Source organism: Chiloscyllium plagiosum, chromosome 3 (assembly GCF_004010195.1).
Source record: "Chiloscyllium plagiosum isolate BGI_BamShark_2017 chromosome 3, ASM401019v2, whole genome shotgun sequence".
Lineage (NCBI taxonomy): Eukaryota > Metazoa > Chordata > Chondrichthyes > Orectolobiformes > Hemiscylliidae > Chiloscyllium > Chiloscyllium plagiosum.
The window spans coordinates 38360374-38384813 of NC_057712.1; the positions used below are offsets into that span (position 1 = coordinate 38360374).

The 24440-nt window shown below is 40.3% G+C and overlaps 1 protein-coding gene across 1 annotated transcript in view; it reads right to left on the reverse strand.

Moving 5' to 3' along the window:
• LOC122548604 (pecanex-like protein 2) overlaps positions 1-24440 on the reverse strand; it is a 284406-nt gene that overhangs the window by 30073 nt on the left and 229893 nt on the right. The window contains exons 17-19 of the mRNA XM_043687440.1: positions 21396-21629; positions 16809-16912; positions 2161-2305 (exon numbers count right to left, since the gene is read on the reverse strand). Of these exons, the coding sequence (XP_043543375.1) occupies positions 2161-2305; positions 16809-16912; positions 21396-21629 (483 nt within the window). The remainder of the gene's footprint in view (positions 1-2160; positions 2306-16808; positions 16913-21395; positions 21630-24440) is intronic.

The window sequence follows — 24440 nt, forward strand, 5'->3', positions numbered from 1 at the left end:
GCTGTTCATTTTAAATCAGAGATTGGATTATTTTGTCCAAGGTATTGATAGATATGAGAAAAAGCTAAGGCTATGGATGTATATCACAGATCAGCTACTATCTCATTGAATGACAGAACAGGATTGAGGGGCTAAATGTTTTTGTTCCTGTGTGTGCCTTGTACAGTGCGAGAGATTCACATAGTATGCAGTGCAGCAACAGATCATCCAATACCTTCCTGCTGCTTTGATTTAATAAATACTTTTCATAAGTGAATTACAGTCAGTTCTGCTATAATGTGGTAGTTCCATTCTTGTGCAATCCTGTGTGATAAGAAAATCGAATAATAGCAGCACCATTTAAACTAATGGGGCCAGAATTATAAAAACACGCTTTGAAACTTTGTGCTTTAGAAACAGTGTCCCCAATTTCCCAATCGTAACAAAATATGCATTATAGCAGAACGACCTGGTAGGTGGCACAATGACCAGCAACATGATTCTGATTCATGATAGGATGCTGGACTATGTTTGAATCTTAACAGTTACTTTGGGAAACATGGAACTTGTAGACTTGATCCTTTCTGCTGTAAAAAATCATAAATCTGTTGTAGGTGGTATAAATAACTTTAGAATGCAAACAGGAAATGCCTTCTTATTTCAATTAAATGTCATGCAGTGTTTGTAGCTGATGCCAGACCCAGAGTAAGTGGGTTTCCCAGCAAGAGGGAAGAAGTTGGACAAACAAATTGGGAAATTGCCAAATATCACCTTCACCTCAATCTTTAGAGTATGCTTTTATAATGTTTTATGTAATTGGACCAATTTAGAAAACATGAGTTCCATTCTACTATGGAAGTTTGATAGTTTGAACATAATTCTTTAAAAAATCTGGCAGTAAAAAGCTGTATCAATAAAAGTGACCATGAAGCTGTCCAATTGTCACAAAAACCATCATTCCACTCATGTCCCTTTGGGACAAAAATCTTATGTTCTTACCCAATCTGATCTTTTTACGGCTTTGGTAGTTTACCAACTTGCCTGAGGAAGCAACCTAACAAACTAGGTGCTACCAGTAGTTCAAGATGATGTAGTGCCAACCTCTCAGGGAAACTAGGGATGAGCAATGGATGCCAACCTTGCCAGTAATGTGCACGATCCAAAAGTGAAATTCAATGAATATCAGAACAAAGTGATCTGGAGATCAAGGCTGATTATACACTCTTTGATCCCTTCCTGCAGAGTGTATTGTGATGCCTCAGAAGAGGTTTCTAAGAATGATGGCAAGAATGAGAAACTTCAGTTATGAGGAAAGATTGGAGAAATTGGTTAGGAGAACACATAGGGTAAGCTTGATCAAAAATTTCAAAATCATGAGGAATCTGTACAGAGTAGATAGGTAGAACCTGTTCCCACTTGTAAAATGACCGAGAGCCAGAAGGCACAATTTAAGTTTTGCAAAAGGAGTAAATGTGATTCAAGTGAAATAATTTTTTGCACATATTTAGGAGGGACTGGTGACACTTTCTGTGCTCACTGACCTAGCAGGAAGTACAAACAGCATTGTCTGTACAACATAGGGCTCCAATTCTTTTGCAAGAAAGAAGACCGCAGGCTCAGGGAACACGTTGCTCTGGCACCATACCCTCATAGTTGCCTTGGGGTGGCTGAATGTGGTGTGGACGGTAAGTAATTTATCTTCATTTCCAGGTGTCAGTCCTGGGTATTTACCTCAAGGTGAGATTCAGCCAGACTGTGCTGCAACAGATGGAGACTTCCTCAACAGTGATGAGTTAGAATGGCATCCTCCCTGTTATGGATTTGGGTCTGAAGTTCTGTCTCATTGAATGTGACCATTGAATGTAGCGACTATGAGGCCTAGCGGGCAGGTCTATGAAATACCTTCACTAATGTTTCAAATACATTTTGCATGATTGTAGGAAAAGATCAGTGAGTGGAACTAACCAAATCGCGCTTGAAACAGAAGGGCATGATGAACGGAATGGCGTGTTTCTGTGCTATCAGCTTCTACGTTTATTGTTTAATAAGGCAGTTAGCGATGTTAAGCTTCACCCAACTCTTGTGAAGAGTTTATCATATTTCATTGCATCCCTGAAGCTTCTGATGTGCCTGAGCAATATATCTCACCCTGATTACAGAGCCTCTGAATGGTTAATGTACCTGGTGAAGCTTCAGGGACATTCGGATTCCTGGGACAACGGCCTTGTGAAGCAGGTCTATGTCTTCAAAGATCCATTCCTGCTTGGCGGTGATTCTAAAATCTCCTTTAAATAAGGCATGCAACCCATATAGAAATGATTCCAAGCTGTAAAGAATGTGCAGAATTAAGTCCTGACTGCAGCAAGCTTATTAATCCAAAGACAACAACATAATCATCTTCTCAACAATCTTTTCTCAAAAACTCCAGAAAAAAATGTATCCAATAAATTGAATCAAATAAACAATGTAAAAAATGCAATCATTATTTATTATTATCAAGTATTAGAGTTAACTTAAAAATGAAGAGGAATAGATATTAACCTCCCTATCTACAGGTTAAATTCAGAGCCAGGGCAAACACCAGTGAAATCAAGAAATGCTTACACATAAAATGTAGCGGACATCTGGAACTCCTGCATCTAAAAGGCTGTTAATGTTAGCAAAACAATTGAAAATTTCAAATTCAAGATTAATTTATTTTTGTTGAGTGAAGGTATTGAGAAACTGGAGCTGTGGCAGATAAACGATGCTGAGGTACAGAACAAAAATGGTCTAATTCGAAGCTAAAATAGGTTTCAGGAGCTAGATGGCTTCTCACGGTACCTTCAGTTCTAGCATCATCATTATAATTCTTCCTTTGCTATTAAAGCAGCACAAAACAGTTACCCATTCTGTCTTGAGCATTCACCTCCAGCTCCTATAATTCAGGTATTTCATTTGTATTCATTCTTAAAGTGTTCAGTGAAGACCCTCTCGGTCTAGGTGAAGGGAAAGAGAGGAACTCAGTGTAGCAACTTGTTCAAAGGATGCACCACTGACAGTGCAGCACTCCCGCTGTGAGACTGGGAGTGTCAGTCTGGATCATGGGATTCAGGTCACTGGACTCTGGACTTGAACCCATTGTATGTGCCTGCCACAAATATTTTCCAGGTGTACGTTCCTCAAAGGGCCTCATGGTCTATTTTCCTGGTCATGCATCAGCATATAGTGTGCATTATTGCAGAGTTTATTGGGCGGCACTGTCTTAGGATTGACTATTTCAAGATTCTCAGAAACACTTGTGCTCTCTTCTGTTCCTCATGATATCTCAGAATGGATGATATGAATGTTATTCGGTCAATTATAAATCCCTTCTGACTCTTTCATATGACACCTTACCCCCAAGCTTTCCTTTGTGTTACATTATTGTTATATATTTAGTTATGTAGTTATATTTATCACTACTCTACCTCCCAAAAGTCTTTGACTTTACAAATTCAAACTATGTAGAGAGTTCACTTCTATCCCTGAACATGTCCTGTTTGCACTGGGAAGGATAGTAGTTTGTTGGGTAGAAAATTGGCTTGAACCGACTTCCTGATGGTCTGAGGTCTGTCATTGCCTCTGAACTAGGGACCTCTTAATCTCTTGGATTTCTTTCATGGAGGGCATCATCCCTGCTAGAGCAGGGCAAATATTTATTCCTTCACTATGTCCTGAAACCTGGGCCATCATCACAGGGAATGATGCTTATGGCCTCAATTGGTATTAATCTTTTTATTTTAGAAACCTTCCAGCCCTATATACAACAGAACTGACAACCTTCAGACTCAGAGGCAAGAGCACTGCCTTCTAAGCCTTGGTTGATGCTGTACTTATTATTTTGGTTAAGCTCACTGCCTGTATTTGCCTTTCTCTTGACTCACTAAACTCATAAAAAAACTTGAGAAAGAGAAGTCTGGAACAAAAACAAACATCTATTAAATGGAAAGCCAAGAAAGGAAAAGAGCTAGGAAAGATTGTGCAATTGCTTTGCATTATTTATCCTAGGAAATAAAAACAAATTGTCACAGGATTTTCAAGGAATTATTTCCTTTCATGCAGAAGACAGAAGTATGAACTGGATCTTTAAACTAAACAGCTGTCCTACTGTCATCTGGGAGCTACAGAAAATTACAAGGTCAACAAACAATCTGTCAGCATGCATACAGCTGCTGACGGACAACAGATTTTATGATAACTGGTCCCATTCTCCAAAGAGGAAAAATAGCCAATTTGTTGATTGTTACTCTGATCAGTGGTCAGATTTGTTAACTCACTATTATTTATCTTAATTCTTTCCTCCTGATGTTCACATCCCTCCATACACAATCTTTGTAATCTCCTGCAACTCTACCCAATCCCTCATATTTTCCTCTTCAGCAGCTCTGATTGTAATCACTTCCATCTCTGCTGGCTGTGCCTTCCAGCTGTCTGTGCACTAAATTCCACCTTAAACCTCTCCACCTCTCCTTCCTTTTTCAAAGATGCTCCTTAAAAAACATGCTTTTGTTTATATCTCCTGATGTGGTTCAGTGTTGAATATTGAGTGATCCTGATCCTGTGATGATTTTACCATGTTAAAGGCACGACATAAATATAAGATTTTGTTGCAATAAGTTTACTGCAGTTTTTGGATATGCCTCCATGGATATTTCCATGCAAATTATCTTTTGGTTAAATAGTTTATTTGATCTGACTGCTTGATATTGGTGCAGGGATCTCTTGCCCACATATATTCCTGACAACAAGCTGCACGTACTCAGTTAGACATGTGGAAGACCATTGTGTGTCTTGGGCTGGAAACTGAATGGTCAGACATGCTGGTCAGTGTTTAGTACCCCTGCAATGAGCTTAGCCACTGGCCCCAAGCATAGGGAAAGGGACATTTAATAGCATAGTATCTGATTGGAAGATGTCCTCATTTTACAGAAGAAAGCCACAAACTGAGTAAAATTTGACTTTGTTATATAATTATTATCTATCTTGGATTGATGTGGAATCAAAGATTAATTTTCCCGACAACTTGAAAAACAACTCTGGATGAAATCATTGAGGCACTTTATCTTTCATTATTCTCTAGGATGTCCATCAGATAGCACTGTTGCAGTTCTTGGTGCAAAGTGACACCCATGTACTCAAACTGGTAAATTCCAGGTAATGGATGGATTATTCTGATACAAGGTCACAAACCTGAAACATAAATTTTGTTTCTCCCTCTGCAGATGCTGTCAGATCTATTGAGTATGTACAGATTTTACTGTTTTTATTTATGATAATAGGGCATTGCACAATGATGGAGCTGCCAATGTTGTATGAATATAGCCACAGCTGACACAGCAGGCAACCAATAGAAGGAGGGAGGGGGAGGGTGAATCAGGGCAGAAGGTTGAGAGATGTAAATACCCTGAATGCTGTTTAATTAGAAGTAAATTTAATCAGCTCAGAAACTAATGCATGCACAATGAAGTACTTTACCAGGATTCCACAGTCCCCAGTGCAGCTATCGGGGTGTTTTGAAGCAAGGCCTCTTTAAATTCTTTTGTTTTATTAGAAATTGGTGTGGCCTAACTGCTGGCTCTTGCAGGCCTGAATTCTGTCCTAAGACACTAGGTTAGGCCTTTTACTTAAAATCCTTACGAACAAAACAACTTTTCCTCCTACACTCAGATGCTTCTCATCTGAGAAACCCATCCTCCTAATCTTATAGGTTTGGGGTATTGGCAAGTCTCAAGCAGCAAGATGTGTTTATGATGGAAAAATGTTTGGGAAGCACTGGCCTGGACTTAACCATGTCTTGCTCAGCATTTTTCTACTCTCAGTTGAGTTTTATTAACTTTATGCTGCACTAACCATTAGAATCATAGAATTCCTACTTGTGGAAGCAGGCTATTCAGCCCATCAAGTTCATACTGATCCTCTAAAGAGCAACCCAACCAGACCCATTCGCATTACCCTATCCCTAAACCCGGTATTTTCCTCCGGCTAACCCACCTAGCCTGCATATTTCTGGACAATATGGGCAATTTAGCATGGCCAATCCTCCTAATCCACATATCTTTGGACTGTGGGAAGATACCAGGGAACCCAAAGGAAACTCATGCACACACAGGGGGAATGTGCAAACTCAACACAGACAGTTGCCTGAGGCTGGAATCGAAACCAGATCCCTGTCACTGTGAGACAGCAGTGCTAACCACTGAGTCATTGCACTATCCCTTATTGGAGTAAGCAATCTATCATTATTATTAATGCCTCAAACTCAAAAAACCTGTATTACATGCGTTCTTAATCTTATTTTTTGGACAACCAACTTCAGCCTCTCTAAATAGCTTACAGCTAGAATGACTCTGCTTTGAACTTGAACAATAATCAGACATATTTATGGTCTCATCCATGTTAAAATGGCCTGTTTCAACTAGGAACCAAACCTACTTTTGAGCACCATAATGGTTGATTCACTTCACTAATAGCTGATAAAATAAGTCAACACTCAGAACTCAACTGATATCATATCCACTTCACGCGCACACTCTGTGGTATATGTTTCATAGCTTCTGGAAATATATTTAAGGCAACTTTAATGTTCATCTGATATTCCTTTCACCTCAATTTGTTCCAAATCTCTGATTGTTATCTTTGCACAAATAACTTTGTCTTTACAATCTTGGGTGTCATCAGCAAAATTTGTATTGTCACAAGAACACCCCTTCATAAATTTTTAATTTGAGTACAAGCTACAGTATTTAAGTTCATACAGTGGGAACTATTTTGAGGCTTGACACAGGGAAAAGAACAATTTAATTAGGCTGCTGTCTGGTATGAGGAAATACACTTCAAAAAAACCTAAATTGCAGCTTCCTTCATTAGAACAATGTACAATAGAATATTGTAGAAGTATTTTAAATTAAGAAAGAATGGGAGAGGATAGATAGATGGAAAACCATTTCCTGCAAATCATGGGCCCAGAACAGAGAACAATAGAAACATCTTTACAAACAGAATTGAGGTTGTGGAATTAATTTCCAAGGTTAACAGTTCAGCAGAAACTTTGTCAACTTTCATGATTAGATTAAATGTGTAGTTAGATAAACTGACTACCATCCAAATAGTATATTTCAATTCCTGTCCTACTGTTATGAACCTAGCTGATGGTAATACTGGAAATTTTAGATGATGTCATAGAGTCATACAGCACAGAAGCAGTCCATGCCGAATATAATCCCAAACTAAACTACTCTAACCTGTGTTTTCCTGATCCCATATCCCTCCAAACCTTTCTTATTCATGTTCTTATCCAATTGTCTTTTAAACATTGCAATTGTACTCACATCCACCACTTCCTCAGGAATTTCATTCCATACAAGAACCTCCCTCTGTGTAAAAAAATTGCCCCTCATGTATTTTTATAATCTCTCTCCTCTCACCTTAAAAATGTGTTCCCTAGTCTTGAAATCCCCATTCCAGAGTAAAGACAATGACCATTAACTCTATCTATACCCCTGGTTATTTAAAACTTCTGTCAGATCGCCTCAGATTACAACAGGATCTTGACCAGATGGGCCAATGGGCTGAGGAGTGGCAGATGGAGTTTAATTAAGATAAATGTGAGATGCTGCAGTTTGGGAAAACAAATCTGAGCAGGACTTCTATACTTAATAGCAAGGTCCTAGGGAGTGTTGCTGAACAAAGAGACCTTGGAGTGCAGGTTCATAGATCCTTGAAAGTGGAGTCACAGGTAGATAGGATAATGAAGAAGGCGTTTGGTATGCTTTCATTTAATTATCAGAGTATTGAGTACAGGAGTTGGGAGGTCATGTTGCGGCTGTACAGGACATTGGTTAGGCCACTGTTGGAATATTGCGTGCAATTCTGGTCTCCTTCCTATCGGAAAGATGTTGTGAAACTTGAAAGGGTTCAGAACAGATTTACAAGGATGATGCCAGGGTGGGAGGATTTGAGCTATAGCGAGAGGCTGAACAGGCTGGGGCTATTTTCCCTGGAGCGTTGGAGGCTGAGGGGTGATCTTTTCGAGGTTTACAAAATTATGAAGGGCATAGATAGGGTAAAGAGGCAAAGTTTTTTTCCCTAGGGTCAGGCTGTCCAGAACTAGAGGGCATAGGTTTAGGGTGAGAGGAGAAATATATAAAAGAGACCTAAGGGGCAACATTTTCATGCAGAGGGTGGTACGTGTATGGAATGAGTTGCCAGAGGAGTGGTGGAGGTTAGTACAATTCCAACATTTAAGAGGCATTTGGATACGTATATGAATAGGAAGGGTTTGGAGGGATATGGGCCAGGTGCTGGCTGGTGGGACTAGATTGGGTTGGGATATCTGGTCAGCATAGATGGGTTGGACGAAAGGTCTGTTTCCATGCTGTACATCTCTATGACTCTATGACTCTCAACCTTCTATGCTCCAGTGAAAGAAGTCCCAGGCTATCAAGTCCTTCTTTCTAACTCAAACCTTTCACACCTGGCAACATCCTGGTAAGTCTATTCTGAACCTTCTCCAAGCTTAATAATATCCTTCCTATAACTGGGCAACCAGAAATGGACGCAGTAATCCAGAAGAGGCCTCACCAGTGTCCTGTACAACCTCAACATGACTTCCAAAATCCTATACTCAAAGAACTGAGCAATGAAGGCAAGTGTGCTCAAAACCTTTTTCACCACCTTGTTGATATGTGATGCAAACCTCAATGAATTATGTACCTGCACCCCGAGGCACCTCTGTTCTACAACACGACCCAAAGCCCTGCCCTTGTTTATTGTATCAAAATGCAATCCCTCACCTTTATCCAGATTGAACACCATCTGCCATTTCTCAGCCCATTAACCCATTTGATCAAGATCCCTTTGTAATCTTAGAAAACCTTCTTCACTGCCCACTATGCCACCAATTTTGGTGTCATCCACAAACTTACCAACCATGCCTTCTATATTCTCATCCAAAGAGGACCCAGAACACTGCTGGTGACAGGCTGTGGAACACGGCTGGTGACAGGTCTCCAGTCTGAAAAGCAACCCTCCATCACCACTTTCTGCTTCCTGCCATTAAGCCAATTATGTATCCAATTGGCAAACTTGCCCTGAATCCCATGTGATCTAACTTTATCAATTAGTCTACCATACGGAACCTTGTCGAAGGCGTAACTGAAATCCAAGTAAACAACGTCTACTGCGCTCCTCTCATCAATCTTTTAGGTAACTTCCTCAAAAATAAATCAATCAAGTTTGCGAGACTCAAATTTCCTCTCACAAAACCATGCTATCTATCCCTAATAAATGTTCAGAAATCTTATTTTTTATCATCACCTCCAACAATGTACCCACAACTGAAGTCAGACTCGCAGGACTACAGGTCCCCACTTAGTCAAACCTGTCTTAGAGTCATAGACATGTACAACAGCAAACAGACCCTTCGGTCCAACTCGTCCATGCTGCCCAGATATCCTAACCTAACCTAGTCCTTCGGCTACCACTTGGCCCATATCCCTCTAAGGAGAAAGTGAGGTCTGCAGATGCTGGAGATCAGAGCTGGAAATGTGTTGCTGGAAAAGCACAGCAGGTCAGGCAGCATCCAGGGAACAGGAGAATCGACGTTTCGGGCATAAGGGCTTATGCCCGAAACGTCGATTCTCCTGTTCCCTGGATGCTGCCTGACCTGCTGCGCTTTTCCAGCAACACATTTCCAGCCCATATCCCTCTAAACCCTTCCTATTCATATACCCATCCAGATGCCTTTTAAATGCTGTAATTGTATCAGCCTCCATCACTTCTTCTGGCAGCTCATTCCTTACACATGCACCACCCTCTGCGTGAAAAAGTTACTCCTTAGGTCCCGTTTAAATCTTTCCCCTCTCGTCCTAAACCTATGCTCTCTAGTTCTGGACTCCCCCACCCCAGGGAAATGATCTTGTCTGTTTATCCTATCCATGCCCCCCATGATTTTACAAACCTCTATAAGATCACCCCTCAACATCCGACGCTCCAGGGAAAACAGCCCCAGCCTGTTCAGCCTCTCCCTTTAGCTCAAATCCTCCAACCCTGACAACATTCTTGTAAGTCTTTTCTGAATCCTTTCAAGAGACTAGAATTGCACACAATATTCTAAAAGTGGCCTAATCAATGTCCTGTACAGCCGGAACATGATCTCCCAACTCTTGTACTCAATACTCTGACCAATAAAGGAAAGTATACCAAATGATGTCTTCACTATCCTATCAACCTGCGACTCTACTTTCAAGGAACTATGAACCTGCACTCCGAAGTTTCTATGTTCAGCTATGGCCCCTCAGACTTTACCATTAAGTGTACATTTCCTTCTCTGACTCACATTTCCAAAATGCAGCACCTCACATTTATCTAAATTAAACTCCATCTGCCACTTCTCAGCCCACTGACTCATCTGATCAAGATCCTGTTGTAATGTGAGGTAACCTTCGTCGCTGTCCATTCCACCTCCAACTTGGTGTTATCTGCAAATTTACTAACTATAACCTCCTACGTTCACATCCAAATCATCTATATAAATGACAAAAAGTAGAGGACCCAACATCGATCCTTATGGCACACCACTGGTCACAGGTCTTCAGTTGGAAAAATAGCCCTCCACTATCACCCTCTGTCTTCTACCTTCAAGCCAGTTCTGTATCCAAATGACTCGTTTCCCCTGTATTCCATGAGATCTAACCTTGCGAACCAGTCTCCTGTGAGGAACCTTGTCGATCGCCTTACTGAAGTCCATATAGATCACGTCCACCACTTTGCCCTCATCAATTCTCTTTGTTACTTCTTCAAAAAACTCAATCAAGTTTGTGAGACGTGATTTCCCATGCACAAAGCCATGTTGACTATCCTTAATCCTTGCCTTTCCAAATACTTGTAAATCCTGTCCCTCAGGATTCCCTCCAACAACTTGCCCACCATCAATGTCAGGCTCACTGGTCTGTAGTTCCCAGGCTTTTCCTGAGCACCATTTTTAAATAGTGGCACCACGTTAGCCATCCTCTGCTCTTCCGGCACCTCACCTGTGACCATCGATGACACAAATATCTCAGCAAGAGGCCCAGCAATCATTTCCCTAGCTTACCACAGAGTTCTCAGGTACACCTGATTAGGTCCTTGGGGTTTATCCACTTTTATCCATTTCAAGACATCCAGCACCATCTCCTTTGTAATATAAACATTTTTCAAGATGTCACCATCTATTTTCTCACTTTCTATATCTTTCATGTCATTCTCCACAGTGAACACTGATGCAAAATACTTGTTTAGAATCTCCCCCATTTTCTGCAGTCCTACATATAGGCTGCCTTGCTGATCTTTGAGGGGCCCTATTCTCTCCCTAGTTAGCCTTTTGTCTTAATGTATTTATAAAAACTCTTGACAGACCTTGCGTTTTATTTTGCTATTTGTTTACCATGATAGTCACTCACAGCACATATTCACAAGTGTCTGACAATGTATTTCAAATATGAGAACAAAGGTTATTACACACAAATGGGAAAAAAAATCTTATTTGCAATATATACAAAAATATTTGGAACGGTTTTATTACAAATAGCAGGAATAAAGATTCAACTCATGGTACCCTCGACAACAATCTTTCAGATACTTCAATCCAAGTGAAGGGTCAGTTTGATACCACTTTTAAAGTTTCTTCTTCAGTTGATATGGCTGTAATTGGTTTCTGAACCTTTCTTACCTACTTGTAAATGCTTTCAGAGCAAACAAACAGGTTTGGGCTCTCCATATCTTCAATTTTTAGCAATTTTCCTTTTTGGATCTTCTTAAAAACCACTCACAACACTTATCCTAGCTCTGATTTTTGGGAACTGCTGTATTATCATCTTTCAGTCTTGACTGAACTCCACACATTGCTTGATCTTTGGAAGGTTCAGCCTTTCTGTCTCCTTGTGTCAAAGGACATATTGTTGCTAGGCAACAGCATCTGTTTTCCTCTTCCACAAGATATGTTAAGTATAAACCACTTGCTTTAATGCAAGAATGTAAACACTGATTTAAAAAAAAATCACAAAACTTCAGACACCCATGTACCACAAGAAGAAAGCTGAGTCTAATAGTGAGTGGATTTGAGGGAGATGGTTAAAATTCTATTGGGTCAGGACATAGCATCATGCATGTCATAGCTCACTGACCTGTGTTTATGAATAAGTCTGATGTGGACAAGCAGGAAATAGACTTCTTCCATTGTAATAGCTACATTCAGGTTAACATTGCTACCTAGCACCATAGAACCTCACTGGTTGTAACACTGTTCTTATCTGTGACGAAAATAAATTGCTCATTTGGACAGCTGGTATAAATACAATGTGCTGAATGGCTTACACATGCTTTTAATAATTCTGTGATTTTGTGATTAAAGACTGTTTTACAGTTAGAGTCATAGAGATTTACAGCATGGAAACATATCCTTTGCTGCAATTCATCCATACCAACCAGATATCATAAAATCTAGTTCCATTTCCCAGCACTTGGCCTGTATCCCTCTAAACTTTTCCTATTCATATGGCCATCCAGATGCCTCTTAAATATTGCCGTTGTACCAGCCTCCACCACTTCCTCTGGCAGCTCATTCCATACACGTACCACCCCCTGCATGAAAAAGCTGCACCCGAGGTCCCTTTTAAATCTTTCCCCTCTCAACCTAAACCTATGCCCTCTAGGTCCTGGACTCCCCTACCCAGGGAAAAGACTTTGTCAATTTATCCTATCCATGCTCCTCATGATTTTATAAACCTCTGTAAAGGTGACCCCACAGCCTCCAACGCTCTGGGGAAAACAGCCCCAGTCTATTTAGCCTCTCCCGTTAGCTCAAACCCTCTAATTCTGGCAATATCCTTGTAAATCTTTTCTGAACCCTTTCAAGTTTCACAACATCCTTCCTTAAGGAGGAAGATCAGAATTGCACACAATATTCCAAAAGTGGCCTAACCAATGTTCTGTACAACTGCAAAATGTCCTCCCAACTGCTATACTCAATGCTCTAACCAATAAAATAAATCATACCAAACACTGCCTTCACGATCCTATCAACATATGACTCCACTTTGAAGAAGCTATGAACCTGCACTCCAAGGTCTCTTTGTTCAGCAACACTCCCTCAAACCTTACCATTAAGTGGAGAAGTCTGACTCTAAATTGCCTTTCCAAAATGCAGCACCTCACATTTATTTAAATTAAACCCCATCTGCCACTCCTCAGCCCATTGGCCCATCTGATCAAGATCCTGTTGTACTCTGAGGTAACTGTCCACTACACCTCCAATTTTGGTGTCATCTGCAAACTTACTAACTATACCTTTTGTGTTCTCATCCACCTCATTTCCGTAAATGACGAAATGCAATGGAACTGGCACCAATCCTTGTGGCACACCACTGGTAACGGGCCTCCAGAATGAATAGCAATTCTCCACCTTCGAGCAAGTTCTGCATACAAATGGCTAGTTCTCCCTGTATTCCATATGATCTAACCTTGCTAATTAGTCTACCATGAAGAACCTTGTCGAATACATTACTGAAGTCCATATGGATCATGTCCACTGCTCTGCCCTCATCAATCCTCTTCGTTACTTCTTCAAAAAACTCAATCAAGTCCTTGAGACATAATTTCCCAAGCACAAAGCCATGTTGACAATCACTAATCAGTCCTTGCCTATTCAAATACAGGTAAATCCTGACCGACAGGATTCCCTCCAACAACATGCCCATCACCGATGTCAGGCTCATCAGTTTATAGTTTCTTGACTTTTGCTTACCACCCTTCTTAAATAGTGGCACCATGTTAACCAACCTCCAGTCTTCCAGCACCTCACCTGTGACTATCGATGATACAGGTACAAATATCTCAGCAAGGGGGCCAGCAATCACTTCCCTCGCTTCCCACAGAGTTCTAGAATATACCTGATCAGGCCCCGGCGATTTATCCACCTTTATGCGTTTCATGATGTCCAGCACTACCTCCTCTGTAATATGGACATTTTTCAAGATGTCACCATCTATTTCCCCACATTCTGTATCTTCCATGACCTTCTCCACTGATGCAAAATACTCATTTAGTATCTTCCCACCACCCCTCCTTAATGTATTTATAAAATCCCTTTGGATTCTCCTTAACCCTATTTTCCAAAGTTATCTCATGTCCCCATTTTGCCCTCCTGATTTCCCTCTTAAGTATATCCTACTGCCTTTATACTCTTCTAAGGATTCATTTGATCTCTGCTGTCTATACATGACATATGCTTCTTCTTTCTTTTTCTTAAGCAAAATCTCAATTTCTCTGGTCATCCAGGATTACCTACATCTACTAGTCTTGCCTTTCACCGAACAGGAACATACTGTCTCTGGACTCTTATTATCTCATTTTTGAAGGCTTCCCATTTTCCAGCTGTCCCCTTACTTTGAACATTTCCCCTCAATCAACTTTTCAAAGTTCTTGCCTAATACTGTTAGAATTGGCCTTCCTTCCATTTAGAACTTCAAAACTAATAGAATCATGGTCACTGGCCCCGAAGTGCTCCCCCACTGACACCTCAGTCACCTCCCCTGCCTTATTTCCCAAGAGTAGATCTAGGTTTGCACCTTCTCTAGTAGGTACATCCACATACTGAATCAGAAAATTTTCTTGTACACACTTAACAAATTCTTCTCCATCTAAGCACTTAACACTATGGCAGTCCCAGTCTATGTTTGGAAAGTTAAAATCCCCTACCAAAACCACTGTATTATTCTTACAGATAATTAAGACTTCTTACAAATCTATTTCTGAATTTCCTGCTGACTATGGGGGCTCTATAGTACAATCCCAATAAAGAGATCATTCTGTTCTTATTTCTCAGTTCAACCCAAATCACGTCTTTGGATGTGCTCCCAGGAATATCCTCCCCAAGTACAGCTGTAATGCTATCCCTGATCAAAAATGCCACTCTCCTTCTCTCTTGTCCCCCCCATTTTGTACCCTTCCTATAGCATTTCTCTCCTGGAACATTAAGTTGCCAGTTCTGTCCATCCCTGAGCCACATCTCTGTAATAGCTATGATATCCCAGTCCCATGTTCCTAACCATGTTCTGAGTTCATCTGTCTTTCCTGTTAGGCCTCTTGCATTGAAATAAATGCATTTTAATTTACCAGTTGTACCTTGCTCTCTGTTCTGTTCCTGCTTGCCCTGACTGTTTAACTTGCTCCTTTTTCAAAATGTACCAGTGTCAGATTGATCTTTTTCCTCAATATTTCCCTGGGTCCCACTCCCCACCTTACTAGTTTAAATCCTCCTGAGCAGCTCGAGCAAATCTCCCTGCCAGTATATTATTAGTCCCCTTCCAATTCAGGTGCAATCCATCTTCCTGTATGGGTCACTTCTACCCCAGAAGAGATTCCAATGATCTAAAAATGTGAACTTTTCTCCCTTGCACCAGTTCTTCAGCCATGCATTTATCTGCTCTGTCCTCCTCTTCCTTTATCCAACTAGCTCATAGCACCGTAATCCAGATATTACTACCCTCGAAGACCTCCTATTTAAATTCCTGCCTAACTTTCTATATTCTCTCTGCAGAATCTCATCCTTTTTCCTTCCTATGTTGTTAGTTCCAATGTGTACAATGACCTCCTCTGGTGTCATTCCCCTTTGAGAATATTCTGCACTGCTTCGAAGATAATTTTGATCCTGGCACCAGGGAAGCAACACACCATTCTGATTTCTCACAGTCAGGCGCAAAAAAAGTTTGCCTGTGCCTCTGATGAAAGAGTCCCCTATCACAATCAATCACTTGGAACCTGGCGTTCCCCTCGTTACATTAGAGGCAGTTCGGTACCAGAAACTTGGCTGTTCATGTTTCATTCCTCTGAGAGTCAATCATATTTTTGAAAACTGCATACTTGTTTGAGATGAGGATATCCACAGGAGACTCCTGCACTACCTGCCTCCCTCTCCTCCCTTTCTGGAGGTAACCCATCTACCTGGCTGCACCTGCGGTTTTTCTCCCTTCCTCTAACTGCCACCCATCACACGCCCTTGCTTCTGTAAGTTCCTCATTGCCTCTAACTGCTGCTGCAACTGATCCATGCGATCTGATGGGATTCGCAACCAAACACACTTTCTGCAGACATAATCATCAGCAACATGGAAACTCTCCCTAATCTCCCACATGGCCATATTTGCTCCTTAACAATCTCCAGACCCAGAAAATAGCACAGTCTTACTGCTCTAAAAAACACTGCTCCAGGCTAACCTATTACCTATGTTTTATATGTTTAAAGTTTAATCAAGAGACAGAACTCAGTAAGACATAACCGAAAAGAACTCACCCTACTCATTTCTGTAGATTTACAAACAGAAGATAGCAACATTAGCAAAGTTACACTTAAAAACCATGCATTTATTTGCACCCGTGCTGTGATCTCCCCCCAAACAGGTTCCCCCAAGGTCAGCTGTGATTTTCGCTGTTTGTTAATTTTTCTTTGCCACACTCTCATGTCCAGGAATACTTGCACTCAATAGCAAAGGTTGTGTTTTGCAGATTCACTGCTGTGTCAGACAGTAGTGTAGGTTTCTTTTTTTTTTCTCTCTCTCTTTCACTGATCATGTGGTCTCTGCCTTTGTGTTGCTTCCTCCTTTTTAAAGTGCTATTGTTTTGATCTTTTTTTCCCCAAAGTTCCAAAACGATGCAACAGTTTACAAAAAATAATTAATGCTCCCAAAATTCAAGGAAACCAGCTCCAACACCTAAAATACCTCAAAAAAGCAGGAGCTTTTACATCCAGAGTTTTTTCCCGTCCTGGTAGATTACCTGATGGACATGTTGTGTGTTGCGGTTCCCAAAGCTCTTCTGCCAAAAACAGAAAGGCTGTAACAAAGGGTAACGAGTAGAGAATCTCCATCACTTCTCACAGGCTGTAACGCAACACAGAATGGAACAGCATTACTTGCCAATTCATAACTGTACATTTGACACCACGACATAGACATAAATTGTGTAGTACTGCAGAGACATTCTTCCATGAAAAAGCATAATCTTGCAAATTTTCCCTTTTAACATATAAGTATATTCTAAGTCGACAATAAGATTTACAATGACTGACAAAAGAACCAAGGTTTAGATGGGGAGGATCTTTTCCATACAATGAGTTGGTATTATCTAGAATGCATTGGATTAAGGAAAACACGTGCAAGAAAATGTTTTGAAATGAAATTGGATATATACTTGAAAAAAAGGAATTTGCAGGGTTGCAGGAAAAGCGTGAGGTAGTTAAACTAAATTGATAATTTTTATAAAGGTAACATAATGCAGATGCTGGTAAATCTAAATAAAAACAGAAAATGCCAGAAATACTCAGGAGGTCTGACATTATCACAGAAAAGAAAGAGTAATCACTTCAAGTCATAATAAAAACTTCAATGAAATATCAGAGATTTGAAGCATTATCTCTATTTCTCTCTACAGATGCTTTCTGACCTGCTGAGTATTTCCAGCTTGTCTGCTATTCTGATTTGTATTTTTTTTCCCATTTCTCTGCCTGCGTTCCCAACCTCTTCCTGCCCAAAAAATATCCATCAGCCTCCTTATTGAAATTTTCAATTGACCTCTAGAATTAACAGTCTATTTTTTCTGGGAAGTGGAATTCCAAAGTTCCCACTACGTGGAATGTGAAGTGCTTTTTGGCATTATTTCAAATGGCCTAGATCTAATTTTAAGATTTCCCCAAGAGGGAATATAGTTCCCTTGCAATTTCCCTATCAAATCCCTGAATTATCTTCAGTATCTCAATTAGGTCATCTCCTAATTTTTTGCACTCTGGCGAATACACATCTAATCAGTGCAATTACCATTAACCCTTTTAGCATTGCTATCATTAGAGTGACATTCTGGGTGTAGGTTTGCTCGCTGAGCTGTAGGTTTAATATCCAGACATTTCATTATAAACATATAAATAGAAAGCAGGAGTCAACAGCTTCGCTCCACTTGGAGGTCGCCACTGATGATGTTACCTAGCCAGGTAAGGAAACGTCTAGATATCAAACCTCCAGCTCAGCGAGCAAACCTACACCCTAAACCTCAACCTGAGCTACAAACCTTCACAAACCTTGCAGAATGACATTCAGCAAAGAGATCCTTCCGCCCTTTGAGTTTGCACCAACCTATATAATAATAATAATCCCATCTTCTAACGCTGGCCCATAACCATGAATGTTATGACATTGCAAGGGCTCATTCACATACTTTTTAAAGGTTGAAAGGATTCCTGCCTTTACTCCCCTTCCAGGTCATGTATTCCAGATTCCTATGACCTGGAAATGTGTTGCTGGAAAAGCGCAGCAGGTCAGGCAGCATCCAGGGAACAGGAGAATCGACGTTTCGGGCATAAGCCCTTCTTCAGGAATGAGGAAAGTTTGTCCAGCAGGCTAAGATAAAAGGTAGGGAGGAGGGACTTGGGGGAGGGGCGTGGGAAATGTGATAGGTGGAAAGAGGTCAAGGTGAGGGTGATAGGTCAGACTGGGGTGGGGGCGGAGAGGTCGGGAAGAAGATTGCAGGTTAGGAAGGCGGTTCTGAATTTGATGGATTTGACTGAGACAGGCTGGGGGGAGGGGAAATGAGGAAACTGGTGAAATCCGAGTTCATCCCTTGTGGTTGGAGGGTTCCTAGCCGGAAGATGGTAGGGGATTTTAATTTTCCAAACATAGACTGGGACTGCCATAGTGTTCAGGGTTAGATGGAAAAGGTTAGATTTCATGGAATACAGGGAGAACTAGCCATTTGGATACAGAATTGGCTCAAAGGTAGAAGATAGAGGGTGGTGGTAGAGGGTTGTTTTTCAGACTGGAGGCCTGTGACCAGTGGAGTGTCACAAGAATTGGTGCTGGGTCCACTACTTTTCATCATTTATATAAATGATTTGGATAGGAGCATAAGAGGTACAGTTAGTAAATTTGCAGATGACACCAAAATTGGAGATGTAGTGGACAGCAGAAAAGGTTACCTCAGATTACAACAGGATCTTGATCAGATGGGCCAATGGGCTGAGGAATGGCAGATGGAGTCGGGGGGGAAATTGCGGTCCTTGAAGAAGGAGGCCATCTGGGTTGTGCGTTTTTGGAACTGGATTCCTATGACCCTCTGGGAGAAAAAGTTTTTCTCAAATTCCCTCTAAACCTTCTACCATTCACCTTAAAATTATTCCCCTTCATTATTGACCGTTCAACCAAGGGCAACAGTTGTTTCCTATCCCCCTGTCCACGCCCCTCAATCTTATGCACCTCAATTCGTCTAAGTTAAAAAGCTCCATTCCAGGTGACCTTCCAATGAATCAATTCTGCACCTCTTCCAGTGCAATCATATATCCTTCCTGTAGTGCAGTGAACAGAACTGCATGACTGCATGCAACACTCCAGCTGTGGCCTAACCAAACAGTTGTACAGCTTCCATAAAACCTCTCTATTCTTGTAGTCTATGCTACAACTAATCAATGCAAGTAGCCGTTATGCCTTCTTAACCCACCCTATTATCTGTCTCTTATGTGGGACCTTGTCAAAGGCTTTGCTGAAATCTAACTTCATCAGCTGTACTACCCTCATCTACACAAGTGATCACCTCCTCGAAAAATTCTACCAAATTTGTTAGGCATGAACTCCCTCTGACAAAGCCACATTGACTATCCCTGATCAAATCCTTTCTGTCCAAGTGGTGATTAATTCTCTCCTTCGGAATTTTCTCCAATAGTTTCCCTACCCCTGATGTGTGACACACTAGTCTGTAATTAACTAGGAGAAAGTGAGGACTGTAAATGCTGGAGATCAGAGTCAAAAGTTGGTGCTGGAAAAGCATAACAGGTCCGGCAGCATCAGAGGAGCAGGAGAATCGACTTTTCAGGCATAAGCCCTTCTGCCCGAAACATCAATTCTCCTGCTCCTCGGATGGTGCCTGACCTGCTGTGCTTTTCCAGCACCACACACTCAACACTAGACTGTAATTCCTTGGTTTATCCCTACCACCCTTCTTGAAAAGTGGAGCTTCCTCCAGTCCTCTGGCACTTCTGTATGGCCAGAGAGGAATTACAAATTTTGGTCAGGGCCCTTGTGATTTCTTCCCTTGCCTAGTAAGTTTATACAGTGTCTTTATCAAGGCCAATAAATCCTTCCTCAGCTGAGATATCTATAAGCATTCAGGTGTGAGCACAGTACTAACCAGAACTATATTGTGAAAGAATAATTTCTGCCCTTCTGTCTTTCCAAATTTAACTAGCTTCGAGACATTAACAGCAAAGTAGTAAACATAAATGGAAGTGAATAAGTGATGGCACCTTAATGATTTGCAAGAATGAAAGTCTTCCACACATCAATTGCTAAATAACAATAGAACCATAGTTTGGTAGTACAGAACTTGAAAATAGCTGAAAGACGCATGTTGTCAAAGTGTTTTCTCTTTTGTTCATCAGGACAATTTGCAAGAATTATCAAATGTCAGAGGAAAATAACACATACTGTATGAGAGGACTCTACCCACTGGTCAGGAAGTGAACTCTGATTGGTGGAGGTGTTAACATGGAAAATGCACTAGTTACACAATAACTGACAATTAACTACCAAACATTGCTTACATTTTAAATTAGGCAGGCTGACTCTAGTCAAGGCATTGTTATGAGAAATGAACCAAAGGATATTTTGTTGAGTTTAAATAGTTACACTTTATGTACAGGTTTGTCTGAAAAGAACAGAACCTGTGTGTTAGTATATGTAGCTTCCAGTACTTGCAAAAGCGTCATACTGAGTAATACCCTCAAAGGATCTTAAAGGAGGAAATGCAAATAAAAGTGCCCAGGATGGTAATTGAGAAAATGTGACCTTGCCTGGCATCCAACAGGCATAGTCCTGCTCCACTGAGAACCTGGCTTCAGTTATGTGGGGAAAGAGAGGACTTTTATAATCAGATAGTAAATGTAACTCTCATAAGACCCCTACAGCACAAGACATTTTATTAATAACTATCAGGAAGGTCTGAAAAGCTGGGCTGTTGTGTCTAGAAAAGAGAAAGCTGAGGAGTGACCTGGTAGGGATCTTCAAAATTTTGACATGCAGACTTTGAGAAGATGTTTCCATTTGTGTGGGCATACAAAACTTTAGGTCATAAATATATTCACAAATAAATTCAATCGGGAATTCAGGAGAAGAAAATGATGAACATGTGGAACACACTAATGCTGAGGGAAAAATAAAGAGAAGAGCGAGATTGAGAAAGGTGAGAGGAAGCCACTGCACTGCCAAATACCATTTGAGCCATGTACATTCCATAGAAAACTATAGTGAAACAATGGGAAATGAACAGAATGACCAGGAATTAAATTATAGAAGGGTGAATTGAGAAATATAATTTAATGTATACCTTTGTCCTTTTACTGGTGCAGTGTTGAATCCACTCTAAATAAGTATTACAGAAGCTGGCTCTTGAGATTCCCTTGAGGCAATGATCATAGTCTTCATCAATGTTCACATTAAAAACCCCTGGGTCCCTATCAACATAATTCCATGTTGTGCACAGATGCAGGGCTTCCTGTATAGATTCATTGCGTAACCAGTCTTCCAGTTTTGGAGAACAAATCAAGTAATATATTATGCTCTGCCAAGAGAAATTCGTTAATACACAATCTCATCTCACTGTTGCAACAGATATGCACATTAATACCAACTGATTTCATTGATAATAATTCAAACAATACATTAAAAAATGACAAATGCCACATTTATTCATTGTTTAAAGCTGAAACATGAAATACACTTCTTAAAAGATTTGTTTTAAGATAGAAAATTACTTTAGTAAGGACTATTTGTCGAGAAATTTTAAAATAGAGTCACCCAAAAGTGCTTCACAGGGAAGGGAGAAAGGAAGTGCAAATCAAAAAAGGAGATGATAGAAAAGGAGAATGTGGGTTTTTAAGGGGAAGCATTATTGGAAGTTTATTCAGGGTATGGGGCTTAGGTTCAAAAAGTGTGAAAGGTTCTCATTTATTTTTCTGTCTGATTTAAAAGCTGTTCAGGGCACAAATAACTCGAATGCAAAGTTGTCTATTCAAATGTGTCACTTACATTATTTCATGACATAAAATTCAACTGCTCCCAAATCATTTTTAAAATCTGAGAGGTTCCTCTAGTTTATCTGATACTTCTGTCTTTATAATCAACCAGCTGTGCTTACTGTCATTGGTCACTTGCCTGTTATGCCCATAATTTGTTTTCTGTAACTATATTTCATTCTGATTGTTGTCCTCCATGTAGCTTTTACCATAATCACACCTTTCAGCCACAGATCTCACGTGACCCATGTTAATTAATCACTCCTACTCTGGGCATTAATGATGCTGGGCATGGCTAAGTGAATGGTTATATTGCACTCTGGGTCAAATAGTTATCGGTTTAAGCTCCATTCCAGACACCTGAGCGTAAAATCTAAAGTGAAACTGGGGTACAGTATTGTGGGAGTTCTGTACTCTTGGAGGTGCCATTTTTCAGAAGAAATATCCGAAGGGGCTTTATCTGCCCTTTGGTCAGTATCATATTGCTGTTTATGGGATTTTTGAAGTGATTGCACTTCAAAATAAAAGTATTTTATTAGTTGTAAGGCATTTTCGGTTGCCTAAGATTGTGCAAGGTTTTGTATATTTGAAAGTCTTTCTTTTTGCATTACTCACAATGCAAAATGCACTGACTGCAGCACTATTTAGTATCAAGTACAAAAGCACCGCTTAAACTATATTGAAAGGACTTGATAATTTCAGGAGGTTCAGCAGGTTTTTGCATTTCCCTGAGAGTGTTTACTCTTTTGGGTCAGGATATTTTGGATTTGGTGATGTGTAATTACACAGGTTTAATAAATGACGTCTGAGTAAAAGATCCTCTAGGAAACAGTGACCATATGTGTCATAGGAAGGATGTTGTTAAACTTGAGAGGAGGCAGAAAAGATCTTAAAAGATGTTGCCAGGACTGGAGGGTTTGAGTTAAAGGGACAGGCTAAATAGGCTGGGGTTTTTACCCTGAAGTGTCATGAAGGGCAAGGATAGGGCGAATAGTCAAGACCTTTTCGATAGGGTAGAGAAGCCCAAAACTAGAGGATGTAAGTTTAATGTGAGAGGGGAAAGATACAGAAGGGACCTAAGGGGCAACCTTTTAATGCAGAGGGTGGTGCATGTATGGACTGAGCTGCCAGAGTAAGTGGTAGAGGCTGGTACAATCACAACATTTAAAAGACATCTGGATTGGTACTTGAATATGAAAACTTTAAAGGGATAAGGGCCAAATGCTGGCAAATAGGATTAGATGAGTTTAAGATATCTGGTCAGCATGGACATGTTGGACCAAAGGGTCTGTTTTCATGCTGTATAACTCTACGACTTTAAATGTAAAAAGGAGTTAAGCTAATGTTGGTTAACCAGGGAAGTTAAAGATAGCATCAAATTGAAAGATAAAACATACAATGTGGCAAAGATGAATAATAAGCTAGAGGATTGGAATAGTTTTAATACCCAACATAAGAAAACCAAACAAGGGAGTAAATTAACTTTGAGGGTAAACTTGCAAGTAAGATCAAGGCAGACAGCTTCTTGAAGTATAATAAATAGGAAGAGAGATACCAAAGAGAACATAGATCCCTGAGTGAATGAGGTTGGGGAAATAACAATGGGAACCAAAAGAGCTGAATAAATATTTTGGATCAATTTTCACAGTAGAAGACACTAATAGCATTCCAAAATTACTAAATAATCAAGGGCAAAAGAAGGAGAAGAAATAAATACAGTAACTATCAAATACAAAAACTAGAGAAAAAGTGCTCTGTTAACTAATGGGTCAAATACCAATTAATCCCCTGAGCAGGATGGGATGCATCTTAGGACATTAAAGGAAGTAGTTATAGAAATAATGGATGCACTGCTAGTAATCCTCCAAGAATGCTTACAATATGGAAATGTCCCATAAGATTGGAAAACTTTTATTTCAAAAGGGAAGGAGTCAAGAAAAATAGGTAACGACAAGTCAGTTAATTTAACATCTCTAACTGGGAAAATATTAGAGTCTATACAAAGAATGTAATAGCAGAGCATTTAGAAATGGAATATATGATAAGTAGAGTCAACATGGCTCATGAAGAAGAGGATATCATGCTTGACAAATTTACTCGAATTTTTTAAGGAGGTGACAGACATGACATTTAAGCAGAAGCAGTGGATGTCATTTATTTGGATTTTCAGGAGGCATTTGTTAAGGTACAGCATATTAGACGACTTATTAAGAGCCAACAGTGTTGGAAGTAGCATATCAGCATGGGTGGGGGTGGGTTTGTAGTGAATATCGGACACCAGCTTATCCCTAGAAACGATAACAGAGATGTCAAGGGAAGGGAAGGGATGAGACAGAGATGGACCAGGTGAAGTCATA